Raw genomic sequence first — 17,230 nt, 5'->3', positions numbered from 1 at the left:
AATATCAAAATGCTATATAAGAGTATAAAAGGGGGATTTCTATATCTGGCAGTAAAGTTTCTGACAGATGTGCCAATAAAGAGTATTCTTTTCTTTATTGTTACAGTTTCCATTATCCTAGCAAATGCTAGTTCTTCCTTTAAAAAATTATACCAAGTATTAACAAAGTATTTGAGAGATGAAAAAATTTCTTAAAGTTGAATCTTCAAACCTAAATCTCTACACAAAAGAAAAAACTTCACTATTAAATAGCATTCTCCCGAGGAGATTCTTATAAACTGTTCCACAAATGACCAAGTATCTGTGAAATACAAAGATAAATGTATGCAATTAAATTCTACACTAGATAATATTTTTGTATTATAATTATGAAAGCTTAAAACAGGCATTAAACATTACCTTTGAGATAAATGAAGCAGTAATAATCCAAAATTCTTTGCAATGTTTAGCTGTATGAGCTGAGACCACCTGAAGATCATATGGATTGTAGAGGGATTTAGGACTTTTCCGAGGAAGGCAATATACAAATTCTCCATCATCTTGCAAAGGTTTCTGGGATTTTAAAAAAATAAACAAATTTAATTAATTTGACTAAATTAAAAAATTAATACAATGGCTGAACAGATTACCCAGTAAATTGAAACAATTTTAATACAGATTAAAAATAAGAATATTTGGAGAAAGCTAACATCAAATTGTGTCTAAAGAATGTTCAACAAGATCAATCTTATGAAAGATTTAATATATGTAATATGTAATTTTCATCCTTAATTCATTAAACAAATGCAGAAATTAATATTTAGATGGAATTGAGTGAGGTGGCTCACATCTGTAATCCCAACTACTCAGGAGGCTAAGATGAGATCACTTGAAGCTGCAGGAAATTTTAATCACACCATTGTGGCTCCAGCCTGAGTGACACAGAAAAACCCTGTTTTTCAAATTTTTAAAAAATGAGTATTTTGATAAGTTAGGCAATTTGAGAAAAGTCACAAATTCAGGAAATGGTAAAGCAGAGATATGAATCCAAGTCTGACCCTAAACCCATATTCTGAGCTATTGCAATAAACTATAACACCTCTTCAATACTTGGCATTGAAAAATCAGCCAATCCACACTAAGAAAAATTTTAAGTAAAATTTCTTTTAGCTTTAAAATAAAACTTTCTTGAAACTGTCAACTTTTGATAAAAAAATTCTAAAATTATAAGAAAGTTTTAGTCTTTTCTAAGTAATTACATTTTACCATGAAAAAAGCATTTACTATTTAGTGATGTCCTCAGAAGCTATTTAATTGTGTAACTAAATGGTTTCCAGTCACTGTAGATTTAAATTTTGGATCCAGTTTTACACTTTTTAAAATTCTGTCTTCCTTGAAGATTACTTGTTTCTTCTCAATTGTTTTAGCTATTTCACTTTCTTTCAGCTTCTGATATAATCTATATTAAACTCACAAAAACAAGTTTAAAAACTGCAAATAACAGGAAATAAATGAGCTCTAAATGATGACTTGTACAATGCATGGCCTTTTTAATAGTTATTTGGCTATTTGAGTTATTTATATTCTAAATTAGGTTTCACAACGTTACTAAGAAATAGTGTAGATACAAATATTCCAAATGAATCATATATATAATTAAAATCAAATTATAGAAACCTAAGAATAATATGTTCCAATTAAATTATTTTTTCAATTAAGAACAAGTGTTTTATCATATTCTCAATCCTTTCTTCACATACAAATGAAATTCACTTTATTTGAGAGTCCAAGGAACTCATGTACATCTATGGTTTTATTTTGTTTTTAAACTACTGTACCCATTACCTGCCAGGTACCATGGCATATATTTAATTTTCATAGTCCTCCAAAGTAACTATTATTATCTCCATTTCAAGGTCAAAAAAAACTAAAGCTCAAGAGGTTAGGAACTTGTCTAAGATAACACAGTGAGTGTGTAGAGATTCAAAACTAGGTGAATCTGATTCAATTTTACATATACTTTCCTTCAGATTGTTGATTCTGAAAAATGATCAAAAAACCATTTACCTTCATGGTAACAGTGTAGAGAGGGCCAGTTGCCTGTTTTTGTAAATAGATTTTTATTGGAACACAGTCATATCCATTTATGTGTGTATTATCTACTAATGCTTTGGTACTACAGTGACAGAGTTGAGTAGTTGCGATATCTAAAATATTTATTATCTGGTCATCTTTAGAAAAAGTCTGCTGATCCTTGGTGGGGAGGAGTGGTTCTTAATTGTGCATTAGAATCATGTGGAGAGCTGAATAAAATACAGATTGCTAGGCTCCACATCCCAAGGTTTCTGATTCAGTGGGTCTATGGGTACAGATGAGAATATGTATTTCTAATAAGTTCTAAGGTGATTCCAGTGTTGCTTGCCTGGGAACATACTTTGAGAATTCCCTATCTAAAAGTAGGGAGATATGAACCTGTTCAATCTTAAAGCACCTGTAATAAATGAGGTCCCAGGACACACACCTTAGTTCTTATCACAGCTTCTACCCTCTGGTCATGTGACCTTGGACAAGCTAAAATTTCTCTGAAGAGGCCAATGGGTAAGAAAAAAATGAATAGCATAAGGAAATACAGAGCAGATGAGATAGAAAATCACGTACCAAGGAGTTAGAGAGTGAGACGAATAGAATGCTATATTACCTTAAAATTTCTTCTTAAATCCCAGAAAAAGTGATACACAGAAACCAAAAAGTAGACTCGAGTTTCAGGCAGATTATACCCCTTTTCTGGGAACTCACTCAGAGAAAGTGATAAGAGGGGACAGGCACAACATTTTGATGTGTTATAGACTTAAAGTTTATATGCTTTATATATTTTCCATTTCTTAAATAAAAATGAAATTATGTCAAATACTTTTGCATTTACCATAAAATAATTGTAACTTGATATTAACATGTTTGATTTTGACATATCTGACATAAAATGAAAATTAAAATATAATTTCAATATTGATTTTTAAAGATCAAAATGAAATAAAATAGAAAAATACCTTTAAAGTAATCTTCGGAACTGCAATTTTGGAACTTCCATATTTCAAACTGTGCTGTGGTAATATAGTTTGCCAACCAAGCTTATCTCGTAGCCTAATAATATTTCTTATCACATCATCATCTTCTGGTTCTGGTAAAAAACATTTTTAAAAATCCAATATAAGTGCAAATGTGGAAATGTGGGCATCACTTAAGGATAATGCATAATATTCCAAATCCTTCTTTTCTTTCTTTCTTTTTTTTTTTTTTTTTTTGAGACAGAGTCTTGCTCTAACACCAGGCTGGAGTGCAGTGGTGCAATCTGGCTCACTGCAACCTCTGTTTTCCGGTTTCAGGAAATTCTCCTACCTCAGCCTCCTGAGTAGCTGAGACTACAGGCATGCACCACCACACCTGGCTAATTTTTTTTTTTTTTGTATTTTTAGTAGAGACGGGGTTTCACCATGTTGGCCAGGATGTTCTCCATCAATTGACCTTGTGATCTGCCCGCCTTGGCCTCCCCCAGATATTTCTATATAGAGAAAAAATGTAAATGGTAACTTAAAGTATTGATGAAGATTATATAATTAGAGGAGAAAATATAGCTTAAAATTCAGTTTTAAAAGAAGCCGAAAAGAGGGAATAATATTTATCCTGTTAAGAAAGATGTCATGAAAGACCTAATTCATAATTACACAGGCAGTAAGCAAGAGACTAGGAATAGGAGCCAGTTACTTTTCTTAATAAATGCCTAAGCTGGGATAGGGGAAATTGGATCAGAAAAGCAGGGATGACAGTGTGGGATGGAAATATTTTTCCTAAGGATACTCATCCCACAGACACCTTTCAGCATCTCTCCCTTAATGTCTTAGCTGACAGTTAACAATCCTCTCCTTCTTTAAAGACTCTCTTTTCTTGGCTTTATTCACCATGCTATACAGGTTGTCTAGGTGGCTCTTAAAATTCTTTTCTTGATAGAACAAATAATGGGAGAAGTATACAAAAAGCCATGCTAAGAAGTTATTATTTCTGCCCTCTAGAAACTACAAACAGCATCTGACTAAAACAAATTATTTGCTAAGGATTAAATGAGACTTGAGCTCTTGTATAAGACAGTATTATGACTAGGATGAGGCACTTACGTGACTCTAAGAGTGAGTCCCTCTTTACATTTTGTGACCTAGGTGAGGTACTGAAAATTAGTATTAAGGATATGGTACAAACTGTGTATGTCTGACAATAGGATAAGTAACATTATAGACCCAAGTATAAAAATGTATACCTTATAGAAATTAAAATAGTGTGGTATTGACATAGAAAAGCAGAGAAGTAGAACAAATTAGAGTCTTGAAATATAACTATGTTTATAAGGCAATCTAATAAGTGAAAAATAATTCAAATCAACAGAAGAAGGATTAACTATTCAATAAATCATAATACAAAAGTGGTTAGCTATTTGGAAAAAATGTGCAGTTATATGCAAGTGTAAATTATAGATGGATTAGAGCTGTAAGTGTGAAAAAAACAAATTACAGAAATAGAAGAAAATATAGGAGAATATGTTTATAAACCTGGGGTAGTGAAGGCTTCCTGAAAAATATTCAAAGCATGTTAAAAGGAAAACAATGATCAATTTGACTTGCTCAAACTTAGCAACTTACATACAAGAAACGTCACCATACACAAAGTTAAAATATAATTAACAAATTTTAAAAAGATATTTATAACCTATATAACAGGCTAGAGATTAATATTCTAAATATTTCAAGAATTCTTAGCAATCAATAAGAAATAAACATTTTGATAGAAAGATGAACAAAAAATTTACAGGAAAAGATAAATGGCCCATAAGCATATGAAAAAGTATTCAATGTCATTAGTAATCATGGAGTTACAAACTAAAATAAAATGAAAACACGTATCTCACTCAGACTGGCAAAAAAAATTAAAATTGGAAAATATCAACTATTGGCAAGGGTATTCCTCTTGTGCAATATTGTAAAAGTATAATAAATTAGCACTTCCATTTTTGAGTGTGATTTGGCACATTCAATAGATCTGACAAAGACTGTTGGAAAATGGAGGCAATTTCAGCAAATAAAACAAAGAACCCTTTTTCAGAATAAACAGTAAAATATAAGGAACACATAACTTTCAAAAAGCTGGAAAGAAAACATTTTTCTAAAAAAAATTAGTTCATAACAGAATCAAGAATGCTTACTAAAAAGAAACAAGGTAAGGAGTCTGGCAAATTTTGGTTGGTTCCTCTGCTCAGTGTCTAGCAGGGCTGAAATCAAAGTGTCAGCTAACCATGCCCCTTATCTAGAGGCTGGGCTAGTGAAAGACTTGCTTCCAAACCCCTCATCTGAATTCTCATTTGGAGGATCTACTGGGAAAAGAGTGCTTCCAAGCTCCCTCAGGTTGTTAGAGGTGGAATTCATTTCCTATGGCTATGTGACTGAGGTCCCCATTTTCTTGGTAGTTGGCTGGGTTCAGTTCTCGGCTACCTTTAGCGTTCTTGCCATGTGGCCCTCTCTACAATATGGCAGTTTGTTCTTTCAAAGGCAGTGAAAGGGGCTCTCCTACTGCTTCTGGTCTTTTAAGGGCTTATCTGATTAGGTCAGGCTTGCCCATAATAGTCTCTTTTGATAAATTTAAAGTCAACTGATTAAGGTCCTTACGTACATCTGAAAATCCCTTTTGCCATATAAAATAACGTAAAAGCATGGGAGTGACAATCCATCGTATTCACAGGTTCTGCTTCCACTTAAGGGGAAGCAATTATACAAAGCATGTACACCAGAGGATAGGAACACTGGAGGACATATTAGAATTCTGCCTATAACTTCCTTTTTGTAAAAAACGACAAAATGTTGTTAAATCCTGGTAATGAGTACATGAATGCTAAATTATTTTCTCTATATTGCTTATTTGAAATTTTTAATAATTGTTTAAAATCTTTAAAAAATGCTAAATACTTAGGTCTTTATCACTTTATGTATTCATGGATTTATAAAAGCTAAATGAGGGAAGCAAATTAAAGAAATGCAATCAGTTAAGAATTAGAATTTTATTTATTTGGCAGCCATTAAGCCTAAGTTGTTGTCCTTTCTTATACTAGATGCCAAGTTCAAAACACTAAAGGACAATGCAACAAAATACTAAGAATTCTTAATGCATAGCAACATTTGTTGCATAAAGCCACTGTACCAGTTTTCTGGATGCATGATATGGTTTGGCTTTGTGTCCTCACCCAAATCTCACCTTGAATTGTAATCCCCATAATTCCCATGTGTCAAGGGTGGAACCAGGTGGAAAAGCTGGATCATGGTGGTGGTTTCTCCCATGTTGTTCTCATGACAGTAAGTTTCATGAGATCTTATGATTTTATAAGCATCTAGCATTTCCTTTGCTTGCACTCACACCATCCTGCCACCCTGTGAAGAAGGTGCCTGCTTCTCCTTTGCCTTCGACTATGATTGTAAGTTTTCTGAGGCCACCCCAGCAATGCAGAACTGTGAGTGAATTAAACCTCTTTTCTTTATAAAATACCCAGTCTCAGGTATTTCTTCAAAGCAGTGTGAGAACAAACTAATACGAGGCACAACAAATTACTGCAAATTTAGTGGCTTCGAACAATATATATTTACTATCTCACAGTTTCTGTGGGTCAGTCTGGATACAGCTTAACTGGATCCTCTGCTTTAAATCTCAAAGGCTGTAATCAAGGTGTTGGTTGGGAATGAATTCTCATTTGGAGGCTCTACTGGGAAAAGACTGCTTCCAACCTCCCTCAGGTTGTTGGAAAAATTCATTTCCTTGTCATTGGAGTCATAGCAGCTTGCTTCTTCAAAGCCAGCAAAGGAGAGAAGACTCTAGAACAAGTCCACTAGTAAGATGGAGTCTTGGATAACATAATATAATCACAGCAGTGACAGCCCATCACCTATTAGTTAGAAGCAGTCACAGGTCGTTTCCACATTCAAGGTGAAAGGATTATAGAAGGGCATGAACACCACCACGTTCATGCAGGTTTTGTGCTATATGAAGTACTTACAAGTTTGAGGATATTTGTTCAAAGAAAGGATGAAGCCTGTGTGAGTGAGGGGCCTTGAAGCTTAAGCTTCAATAGTTTTATGATAAATCCAGCTCTGTACCATGGTGTTTCAGTGAAAAACAGAAAAGTTTCCTTTTTCTCATAAAACTTAAAATATTAATATCAAGAAGAATATCAGGTATAGAGAAAATATAAACTAGAAAATGTTAGTGGAAGAAAATCTATTTAAATGAACTACTTATTTGAGATTTAAACTCTTTATCAGACAAAGGCATAAAACAAATAAAATGAAATCATCAAGTTTCCTACAGTTGTATGTATTAAACCATAAAGTTTGCATTATTTATCATTCTAAAATCATAGCCTTCAGAGATTGTTCTTAATTAGGAACACAGTCATTAAACAGTCCGTCAATTTTTAACATAATATTTTAGATTTTCAAAAAGAGTTTTAAAAGCATTTTAATAATCCTTTAAGAAACCAAACACATAAAATTCAGTAAGACTGTTTTTTTTCTAAAGTCAGGGTCCAATATAAGCACACAAACCAAAGAATAATCTGAAAAAGTATAGTGATTTCTAAGCAATCTGGTTCAGTGATACCACATACCTGTTCTATCATATGACACAGGCCTGGCTTTCCTAACTTTTGGACAAGCATGAGTTTGCTCCTTTTTTCCTCTTGATTTCCCTTTCTCCTTAAGAGAAGTTGGTTCTAGAGAAAGCATATGTTGTTGAGTTATACTTTCTTTAAGGTAATCTGAAAATAAAACCATTATAAATTTAATAACTAGTATGAGCTATAAATAATTCCACAGTAATCCCACATACCCAACAATATAGTTAATGATTATATAAGGCAGCATAGCATGGTAGTTAAGAGGACAGGTTGAATCCCACTACCTGGGTTCCAAGCTGATATACAAGCTTTAACACTCATAGTCACGTGATTTACTTTGTAAGTTACTTATCTGCCTTGTTTTCCTTGCCTTTGAAATGAGAATTGTCATAGTAAGAACCTCATAGGTTGTTACAAGAGTCAAATTAGTCAATAAACTTAAAGCACACAGTAAGTGCTTACAAAGGTAAATGTTAGTTAACTTTATTATTAGGCTGATACAAAAGTAATCGTGGTTTTGAATACTATACTAAATCTTTAGAGAGTAAATCCTCACATGAAATAAATACAGAAGAGGACCCTTTTTATTAAGTGTAATTTGATAACTGAGCAGAGAAAATATTTAGATACAAATACAGAAAAGTAACAAAAAGTCTATTTCTTATTTTGTCTATGGCTTACCTAATTGGTAGATTTAACACATAGAAGAATGGGGAAAATATTAAAAATAAAGCTTTTAAGAAAGAAATATATTTTCTTGTTTCTTATTCATTTAACAAATATTTCTGTAGTGCAAGGCATTGTGCTACAACTTAGTAAGGCAAAAGACACAATAATTACAAACAAAATAAAGGGGTACAATGAAATAAACAGTTAAGTTTTATTTCAACCAATAGTCCTAATTCAGAAGAGAGAGATAATTTCCCACTTGTATAATCAGAGGAGACCACAGGCCTCTCCTGTTCCAAAGATCAACTGTTGAATGATGGTAAGGTTTTCAATCATCGGGTAATGAGGAGGGTGGCTGGGGATGAGAGAAAGATAAGAAAACAAGAGGATTGTTGAGATCACAGTGAAAACGTGGGCATTAGTAGAAAGATTGGTGAAGTAGCTGTGAACGCTTTCCTCTATCTTTACCGCTAGTCCAAGAATTTCTTCAACCTCTCTACCTTAGTTGAAAACTCGTTATTTCCTATGGCATTACTGATCTGTGACCCTCTGGTTAGTGGTTGTTTATATTTCCACACTCTGTATGCCTCAAGATTGGAAAGTGGGCTTGTTTTAACATTCCTTACTCTCCATTCACCACTCCCAAATCATTACAACTTGCCCTGTTTCTTTAAGAATTAAAATAAAAATCCTATTCCTTTTAAGCTCATGCTTTTGACTACACTATATTCTTCTCCTCTTCATTGATAAGTACCAATTGCCTGGTCACTCAATCTGGAACTCTGGCTCTAGGGAGAACCAACTTTCTCCATGCTAAATCTGCCATCACACAGATGACTTCAGTGTTCATGAATTAAGACCTGTCTAAGGCTGTGCTCTCCTCCCCCATTTTCTAGGTGTCCTCCCAACGCTCTACATCAACCAACCACATTCACAATTACATAATAGTGCTTGTCATCACTTGCCCTCCATCCTCCCAGCTTGTTTAATTCTCTCAACATGACCATTCTTTAAGCTCATCAGGACCTCTAGCCCATTGCCCCACTACTTTCTTACAATCCATCGTCCCTCTATTTTATTTCACCTTTCTCTTTATCCAGCTTATATTATGTTGTCTTTCCACAGCACTCTTGCTAACAAACACCCTCTTTCTGTTGGCCTCACCTGTTTGGCAAAACACCAACCCTGGATAACACCAACTCTATGTGTTCTCTGTGCCTACATCTGTACATCCCAGTGCCGTTACAGAGAGGCCCTAAGTGGATTGGTAACCCCCAAAATGCATTTTAATTAACCACAAATGAATCTGAACACACACCAAGAATCCTATTGTCTGTCTGCTTAACTTGCTCTTCTTCCTTTTCAATGACATATTTCAAATTTTCTCCATGCTCCTCAAATCTCTAAACCTTTACCTTTATAGTCTCTCCTCTAAATGATTTCAATGCCTACTTCCCAGGGAACATAAAAAGCATCAATGGGAATTCCTTTAACTTGCCATTTTCAAACAAATGAAGCAACCCACATGTGCACCCATCTTTCCCTCCTGCACTCCTGACTTGGTAAAGGAGGTCTGGTTTTCCTCTCATCCAGGACCAATCCTTTCCACATTTTGTTTAGATTCCATCTCTCCATGCCTACACTATTAACCACTCCTTTTTTCTTTTGCATATCCAAGTAGCTCCTACCTCTAATAAAACCACAGCTCCCTCTGGTTATCAGTCTACATCTTGCCTTTCTTCACAGCTAAACTTCTCTATAAAGAGTTGCGTATAGTCACTAATTCTATTTCCTCATGTACTATCCATTACATAATCCACTCCAGTCTGGCTTTGGAATGCCACAAAAACAGCACTCGCATGACCATAATCTTGAGGTCAGAAAATTCAATGGACATTTTCTAGTCCTGATTTTACTTACCAGTGTTATCTGACACTTTAGATTACTCCTTCGCCTTTTGATACAATTGTTTCCTTTGAGTCCTGTGACACCACACACTCTTTCTCTTTCTTGTCACCCTATTCAACTTAACTCTGGCCAATCCCATGTCCTTTGCAGCTGTCTTTTTCCAGTCTCGTAATTGCTACATTTCCTTGGCCCTGTTTTAGTCTCACTTTATACATTCTCCCTAGTCAATCTCATCCATGGCCATGGCTTAAATTTCCACGCATGATTATTCCCAAATATATCACCTCAGCTCTCTAACTTCTCTGAGCTCCTGACACATACATTCAATTGCCTCCTAGACATCACTGGGATGTGTCAAAGGTACTCCAAATTCAACATGTCCAAAATTGAATTCGTGATCCTTCCTCTAAACCCCTGACCTTTTTTTAAAACTTCCCATCTTAGTGAATGGGACCGCTATTCATTATTTTAAGCAAGCCAAAAGTGTAAGTACCATCTTTGACACCTCCTTCTCTCTCACCATCACCATAACTGATAATTCTACCTTCAGCGTATCTACAACCTCCTAAATGGTCTCCCTATATCGATTTTTGCTCCCCTCCAATCAACATACAGCCAGAGTGACCTTTGCAAAACAGAAATCCTCATATTAACTCCTTGCTTAAAACTTTTCTGTGGCTCTTACCTTCAAAGTATAATGACAAAATTCCTTAACATGGCCAAATCCTTGCATTACTCAACACTTGTATCCCTATCTAGCCTTATATTTCTTTCTTCTTTCCTAAGAAAAATAGCAAAAGGGTCAGAGTACTCCTTCAACTTTTCACTCTGTTGGAAGGGAAGCCTTGTCCAGCCGGCAAACACAGCTATCTGTAAGATCTAGGCACTCCACAGATTGAAACATTCTGGCCCAATAAAGGCCAGAATTCCAGAAGCTTAGGCCCCTTCCAGAAATCAAGTTCACCTTCATCTTCAGGCAGAGGATGAAGACAATTAAAGGTATACCTAAATAATGTCTGTGATAAGCATTTAATAGGTAAAATAGGAAGAAATACAGTCACGTATTGCTTAATGATAAGGATACATTCTGAAAAATGCATCATTAGGCAATTTTGTCACGCAAACATCAGAGTACACTTACACAAACCTAGGTGGTACACTTATATAAACCTAGTATACACCAAGGCTATATGGAATAGACTATTACTCCTAGGCTACAAATCTGTACAACACATTTCTGTACTGAACACTGTAGGCAACTGTAATATAAAAGTATATATTTGTGTATCTAAACACATCTAAACATAGAAAAGGTACAGAGAAAATACAATATTATCTTATGAGACCATCATCATATATTCAGTCCATCATTGACCAAAATATTATTACTAAAAACAATCAAAGTATGGTTGAGTCCAGAGAAAATAGGAAACAATAATTCTGACAGACCCTAAAACACCTGAGAAACAATAACATTTAAAGGAAACACAGAGAAGTAAAAACCCATACAAGAGACTGAAAATAAGCAGATAGACAAGTAGAAGGAAAGCCAGGTGAATAAATTTCCTTAAAAGTCAAGGAGAAAAAAAGTAAATAAGTGATCAAATAATAAAATATTGCAGAATGGTGCAGTGAAATACAATTTATTTATAAATTAATTATTTTTATGAAGATTAGCCATGAGAAGGTATCTGGTGACCTTGGAAAAGTCTTATCAGTAGAATGAAGCACACAGAATCCAGGTTGAGGAATGAATTAGAGATAAGGAAGTCTAGGCTACTCTTTCAAGAAGCCTGATAAGGCAATACAGAACTAAAGATGTTTCTGGGTTGTTTTGTTTAAGGTGGTTAAGCATGTAGCATGTATGTCTATGCGCTGACAGAAAAAGAGCCAGGAGAAAAGAAGACATAAGAGAATATATCTGATGGACCCCAATTTCCTGAGGACATGGCAGAAGAGGAGCTCCAAAATGAGGTGGTGGCATTTACTTTAAAGGAGAAGAGGTAGAGTCTTCCTGACACAAGCACCATAAATGGGGCTGGGAGCTTATAAAAGTGAGGACATGGAAGAGCTGGATGAGAAAGGAAGTTGTGGTAAAAAATAAAATAAAATCCTGGAAATGGTAGAATTTGAATGAAGGAAAGAAGACTTAAAATATGGAACTATGTGAAGGAGTAATTAGACACTAGTAAGTAAGAGCTACAAAGGAGAAGGAGATCACAACACAGTGGGAAGGCACTGGGGACTTAGGAGAACCATGACTCACCTCTAAGGTCTTTACCTCAAAAAAATAATGACATGATATGCATGAAAAAGAGATGGAAACTGTAAAGTGCTATAGACATATTAGATATTCTGACAGTTCACTGGTATAATATTCCTGTTACTTTTATTATCATAAGTAATTAGATTATGTTCCCATTGAAGAACAAGCTTTGTATTTGAAGACACTGCTAACTGCTATGACTAATGATGTTAGCAAAATACCAAACTTTGTATTTTGAAAGTAGACACTAATATTTCAATATCTTTCTCTTGTTTCCTTAATTTAATGCTATAAAAAGTTCTTTCAATTTTCATAAACTAAAATATAAACCAACATGCCTCAATAGTAATCTTGATAAATACCTTCTATTTTCTCTGACTTCAAAGATTCAAAGAATGTTCTACTTGTTTTACATTTCAATGTTTCTTTTTCTGCCATTTCAGCTGGTTGAGTCTCTGATGGTTTTACATCTTTATATTTTTGTTCTTCGTATTTTAAAAGTCTAAATGACAAATAAAACAATTCTAAGAAAATAAATGGAAAATCATACCAATAAAATATTGGGCCATTAGCATATTACCTAAAATTTCACAGTTATAAATAAACAGCTTCTTAGGTTTAATAAATGCTATGGTTAACATTCTCCATAACTGAAAGATTAAATATTTATTCTGTACTTTACAATACAACATAATAGCTATTCTCTCAAGTAATTTTTGATAGGCACTTTAAAAAAGATCTGCAACATTTACATGGAGAGTCTAGTTAAATTTTAAATAGGTCTAACTGGTGTTAGCATTAAAAAATAAATATCATAAATTATCATTTAAAGTTGGAAGGGCATTACAAATCTTGATCTCATTTAAGAAGACGAAGAACTGTTACCCAACTAGGCAGAGTGAAGTCAGAACACAATTTTCTAAAATTTCATACTCATATATTGCCTTCCTTTTTTTCATAGGACATTGGCCAACTATCTACTGTTGGGAAAACTTTTTCATAAAAACAGAATCCAAAATTGCTGCCTACAATTGACATATATGATAGATCCCAGTTTTACAAAGCAGAGAAAATTCAAGGTCCTTTAAAGTCTTATATGTACTGTTAAAGTGAAAAAAGTACTTTTTCTATTGGTATGTTAAAGAAAAATACTTAATCATATCAATAAGAAGGTAATATTTATTTTCTAGGACAAAGAAAGCACATTGTCTTTGAAGTTATTTATAGATTGCTTATTAGGTATTATTCTTAAATCCTTCTCCTTTGAGCACTTTGAGTTCCTACTTTGTTTATAAGCATCTTGAAAATTTTCCTCTTTATTAAAATGTCTATTCATATCCGTTGTCTTCCCTACCTTTATTTTTTTGGTACTGAATTATTTGCCATTTTCTTAACTATGTCTAGTAGTTATGTACACATTTTGAGAAGTAATCTTTTGTCACTTTATATCTCTGATTTGGAATGATGTCTTTACTTTCTTGATGTTTTTTATAAACAGAAATTACTAATTTTAATATAATTTATCTACCTTTTCCTTTATGGCTTGTATTATTTATGACTGCTTAAGAAATCTTTCCTTAGTCCAAGCTCATGACAAAATTAGCTTATATGTTTTCCTAACAGTTTTAAAGTTTTACTTTTCACAAGTCTTTTAATTAATACATAAGTCCTTAAATCCTTGACTTTTGGGTATACTGTAGGAGACAGACTCCATTTCTTCCCATGCCCCCACCCAATACGGATATACAGGTGTCACAGCACCATTATTGAACATGCCCTCTCAATCCTCACCAACTTATAATGCCAAGTCTATGTTCACTTAAAATGAATACAGTTGTCTGTCCCTGGGTTCTTTATTCTTTATTTGTGTATCTTTGTTTCTATAGCATACTAATTAATTATGATAGCTTCATATGTTTTGATCATTGTAGGTCAAGATTCTCACATTTTCTTTATAAAAAGTGTTTTACATATTCTTGGCCCTTTGCTTTTCTATATAAATTTTGTTGCTTTCTCAAACTTTATAATTTTCTCATAAAGGTCAGAATTACATCATTTTAAAAAATTATATTTCTAGGTACCTTTTTTGATATTATTATAAATGATACCTTTTGCTTTCCTAGGATTTCTCAGTTATTGGTTAATTTCTCATATCTAACAACCTCCTTCTCACTTGTTTGGCATATCCAAGGTTGGTCTGGGGGAAGGAGCCAACAACCGTTAATTTGCCTGTCTTGTCAGAAAACACTCTGAGAAACTAAGGTTTTCTAAACTCTACAATCATCAATAAATTCTGATACGACATTTTAAGTCTTTTACTGTGGGAATGGCTTACCACTAGCCATACACTGCTGAAATCTTACTTTAGAAAAAAATCTCATTATATTTTATCTTATTTTTACCTTGGTTTTATGTTGGTTTCCACCTCGTCCATCTCTTGATTTTCAGTTGTTAAATCAATGGGCATAAATGTCTCCATATGTTTTTCTGAATGAAACTATAACTGGCTGTAAAAAAAAAAATCACATTATTATCTTTAATATATAATACAATTTGACAGCTATGACTACTGGTATTCAAAATGGCATATATAGTTCTCAGCTTCTCAACAGGCTTCATATAATATTCTGACTGCCTTTGTTTCTTATATACAGTATAATTTCCAAACCCTTGACTAAGCTAGTTAGCTTTCTCAGGGCATTCTCTATATTGTGTAACTTCCTCTGTATGGCAATTTTTTTTCCATCTTACATGCACTGGTTTATGTACATACAATTTTTGTTTACATTAAATAGCATGATAAAGATAATGAAAAGTTTTAAGATTATTTCCTTAGGGGAAATAATCAAAAAGAACTTAGGGAAGTTCATGAGAAGTAGTAGCTGAAGCTGTTGAACTAATTTTACCATTCACTAAGCACTAAAATGCTACATCTATATACTATCAGCATTCTTCAGACAGAATAGAACAGAACAAAAGTTCATTTGGTCTCAAGTCCAGTTCAAAACTTTTTTGATTTTCTGTCTAGATGATCTAATACTGACAGTGGGGTATTGAAGTCCCCCACTATTACTGTATGACAGTCTTTATATCTACTAATAAGTACTTTATGAATATGGGTCATCCAGTGTTGGTTGCATATATTGAGAACTGTTATATCTTCCAGCCGGATTAACTCCTTTATCATTATATACTGACTTTGTCTCTTTTACTATTCTTGACTTAAAGTCTGTTTTATCTACATATGGCTACTCCTACTTGCTTTTGGTTTCCATTTGTGTGGAATATCTTTTATCATCCCTTTACTTTCAATCTATATGCGTTGTTACTGATACAGTAAATTTCGTGTAGGCAGCATATAGCTGGATCTTTTTAAAATCCATTCAGCTATTCTATACCTTTTAAGTGAAGAATTTAATCCATTTATGTTGAAGGTTATTATTGATGTGTAAGGCTTTGTTCCTGTCATACTGTGAATTTGTTTTTCAGTTGTTTTACATATTCTTTCTTCATTTATCTCTTTTGTTGTCATTGTTGTGATTTGGTGGATTTCCGTAGTGATATCATTCGAGTCCTTTTCCTTTCTCCTTTGTGTGATTGCTTTATCCCTGAGTTTTATATTTTCATGTGTGTTCATGATGATAAATGTTATCCTTTTGCTACCAGGCTTAAGACTCCCTTGAGCACTTCTTAGGGGACCAATTTTGTGATCATGAATTCCCTCAGCATTTGTCTAGGAATTACTTCATTTCTCCTTCAATTATGAATGATAATTTGGCTGGATATCATATTCTTGGTTGGTATTTTTTTCTTTTAGCACTTTGAATATATCATTTATTCTTTTCTAGCCTGTAAGTTTTCTGCAGAGAAATCTATAATAGTCTAATGGAGTTTCCTTTACAGGTGACAAGTCTCTTTTCTCCTGGTGTTTTTAAGGTTCTCTCTTTGACTTCAGATGGTCTGATTATAATGTGCCATAGCCATATTGTTTCTGCCTGAGGATCAATGAGCCTATAGTATCTGAATGTCTAAATCTCTTCCTAGACTTGGGAAATTTTTATCTAGTATTTTGTAAAACAGGTTCTCTAATCCTTTCTCTCTTTGCCTTTGGGGATACTGATAATTTATAACTTTTGTCACTTTATGTTGTTCCAAATGTCATGAAGGCTTTGCTTATTCTTTTTTACACTTTATTTTTTTCTGACTGAATTATTTTAAACAAATTATCTTTAAGTTCTGAGATTATTTTTTCTACCTAATTTAGTCAATTGTTGAACCTTTCAATGTATTTTGTATTTCCTTCAATGGATTCTTCAGTTCCAGAATTTTTATTTGGTTCTTTTCAAAAATATCTTATCTCTTTAGGAAATTTCTCATTCATGTTCTAAATCACTATTGTGATTTATTTGTATTTTTTAACAATCCTCTTGTATGTCACTAAGATTCTTTAAAATCAATATTTTGAATTCTATATCTAAGATTTTGAATTTTTTTTTTTGGATTAAGGTCTATTGATGGAAGATTACTGTGTTCCTTGGGAGGTGTCATATTTCCTTGCTTTTTCATGTTTTTTATGTTTTTATGCTGATATCTGTGCATCTGGTATAACAGTCATTTTTCCTATTTTTGAATTTACTTTCATAGGGAATAACTTTTTCCTGATGTATCTATGGTACTGGCTGGTACAATACTTTGGCTCTGAGTCT

The 17,230-nt window shown here is 33.5% G+C and overlaps 1 protein-coding gene across 1 annotated transcript in view; it reads right to left on the bottom strand.

Moving 5' to 3' along the window:
* DNAH14 (dynein axonemal heavy chain 14) overlaps positions 1-17,230 on the bottom strand; it is a 403,573-nt gene that overhangs the window by 374,659 nt on the left and 11,684 nt on the right. Inside the window, exons 2-6 of the mRNA XM_032289400.1 lie at positions 14,927-15,031; positions 12,887-13,026; positions 7,673-7,822; positions 3,027-3,157; positions 400-552 (exon numbers count right to left, since the gene is read on the bottom strand). Coding sequence (XP_032145291.1) covers positions 400-552; positions 3,027-3,157; positions 7,673-7,822; positions 12,887-13,026; positions 14,927-15,003 — 651 coding nt within the window. The 5' untranslated portion in view covers positions 15,004-15,031. The remainder of the gene's footprint in view (positions 1-399; positions 553-3,026; positions 3,158-7,672; positions 7,823-12,886; positions 13,027-14,926; positions 15,032-17,230) is intronic.

This window comes from Sapajus apella, unplaced genomic scaffold (genome assembly GCF_009761245.1).
Source record: "Sapajus apella isolate SASKATOON/1434 unplaced genomic scaffold, GSC_monkey_1.0 scaffold22, whole genome shotgun sequence".
Taxonomy (NCBI): Eukaryota; Metazoa; Chordata; class Mammalia; order Primates; family Cebidae; genus Sapajus; species Sapajus apella.
Note: the sequence above shows the minus strand (reverse complement) of the source record. Positions and strands in the feature narration are given on the sequence as shown.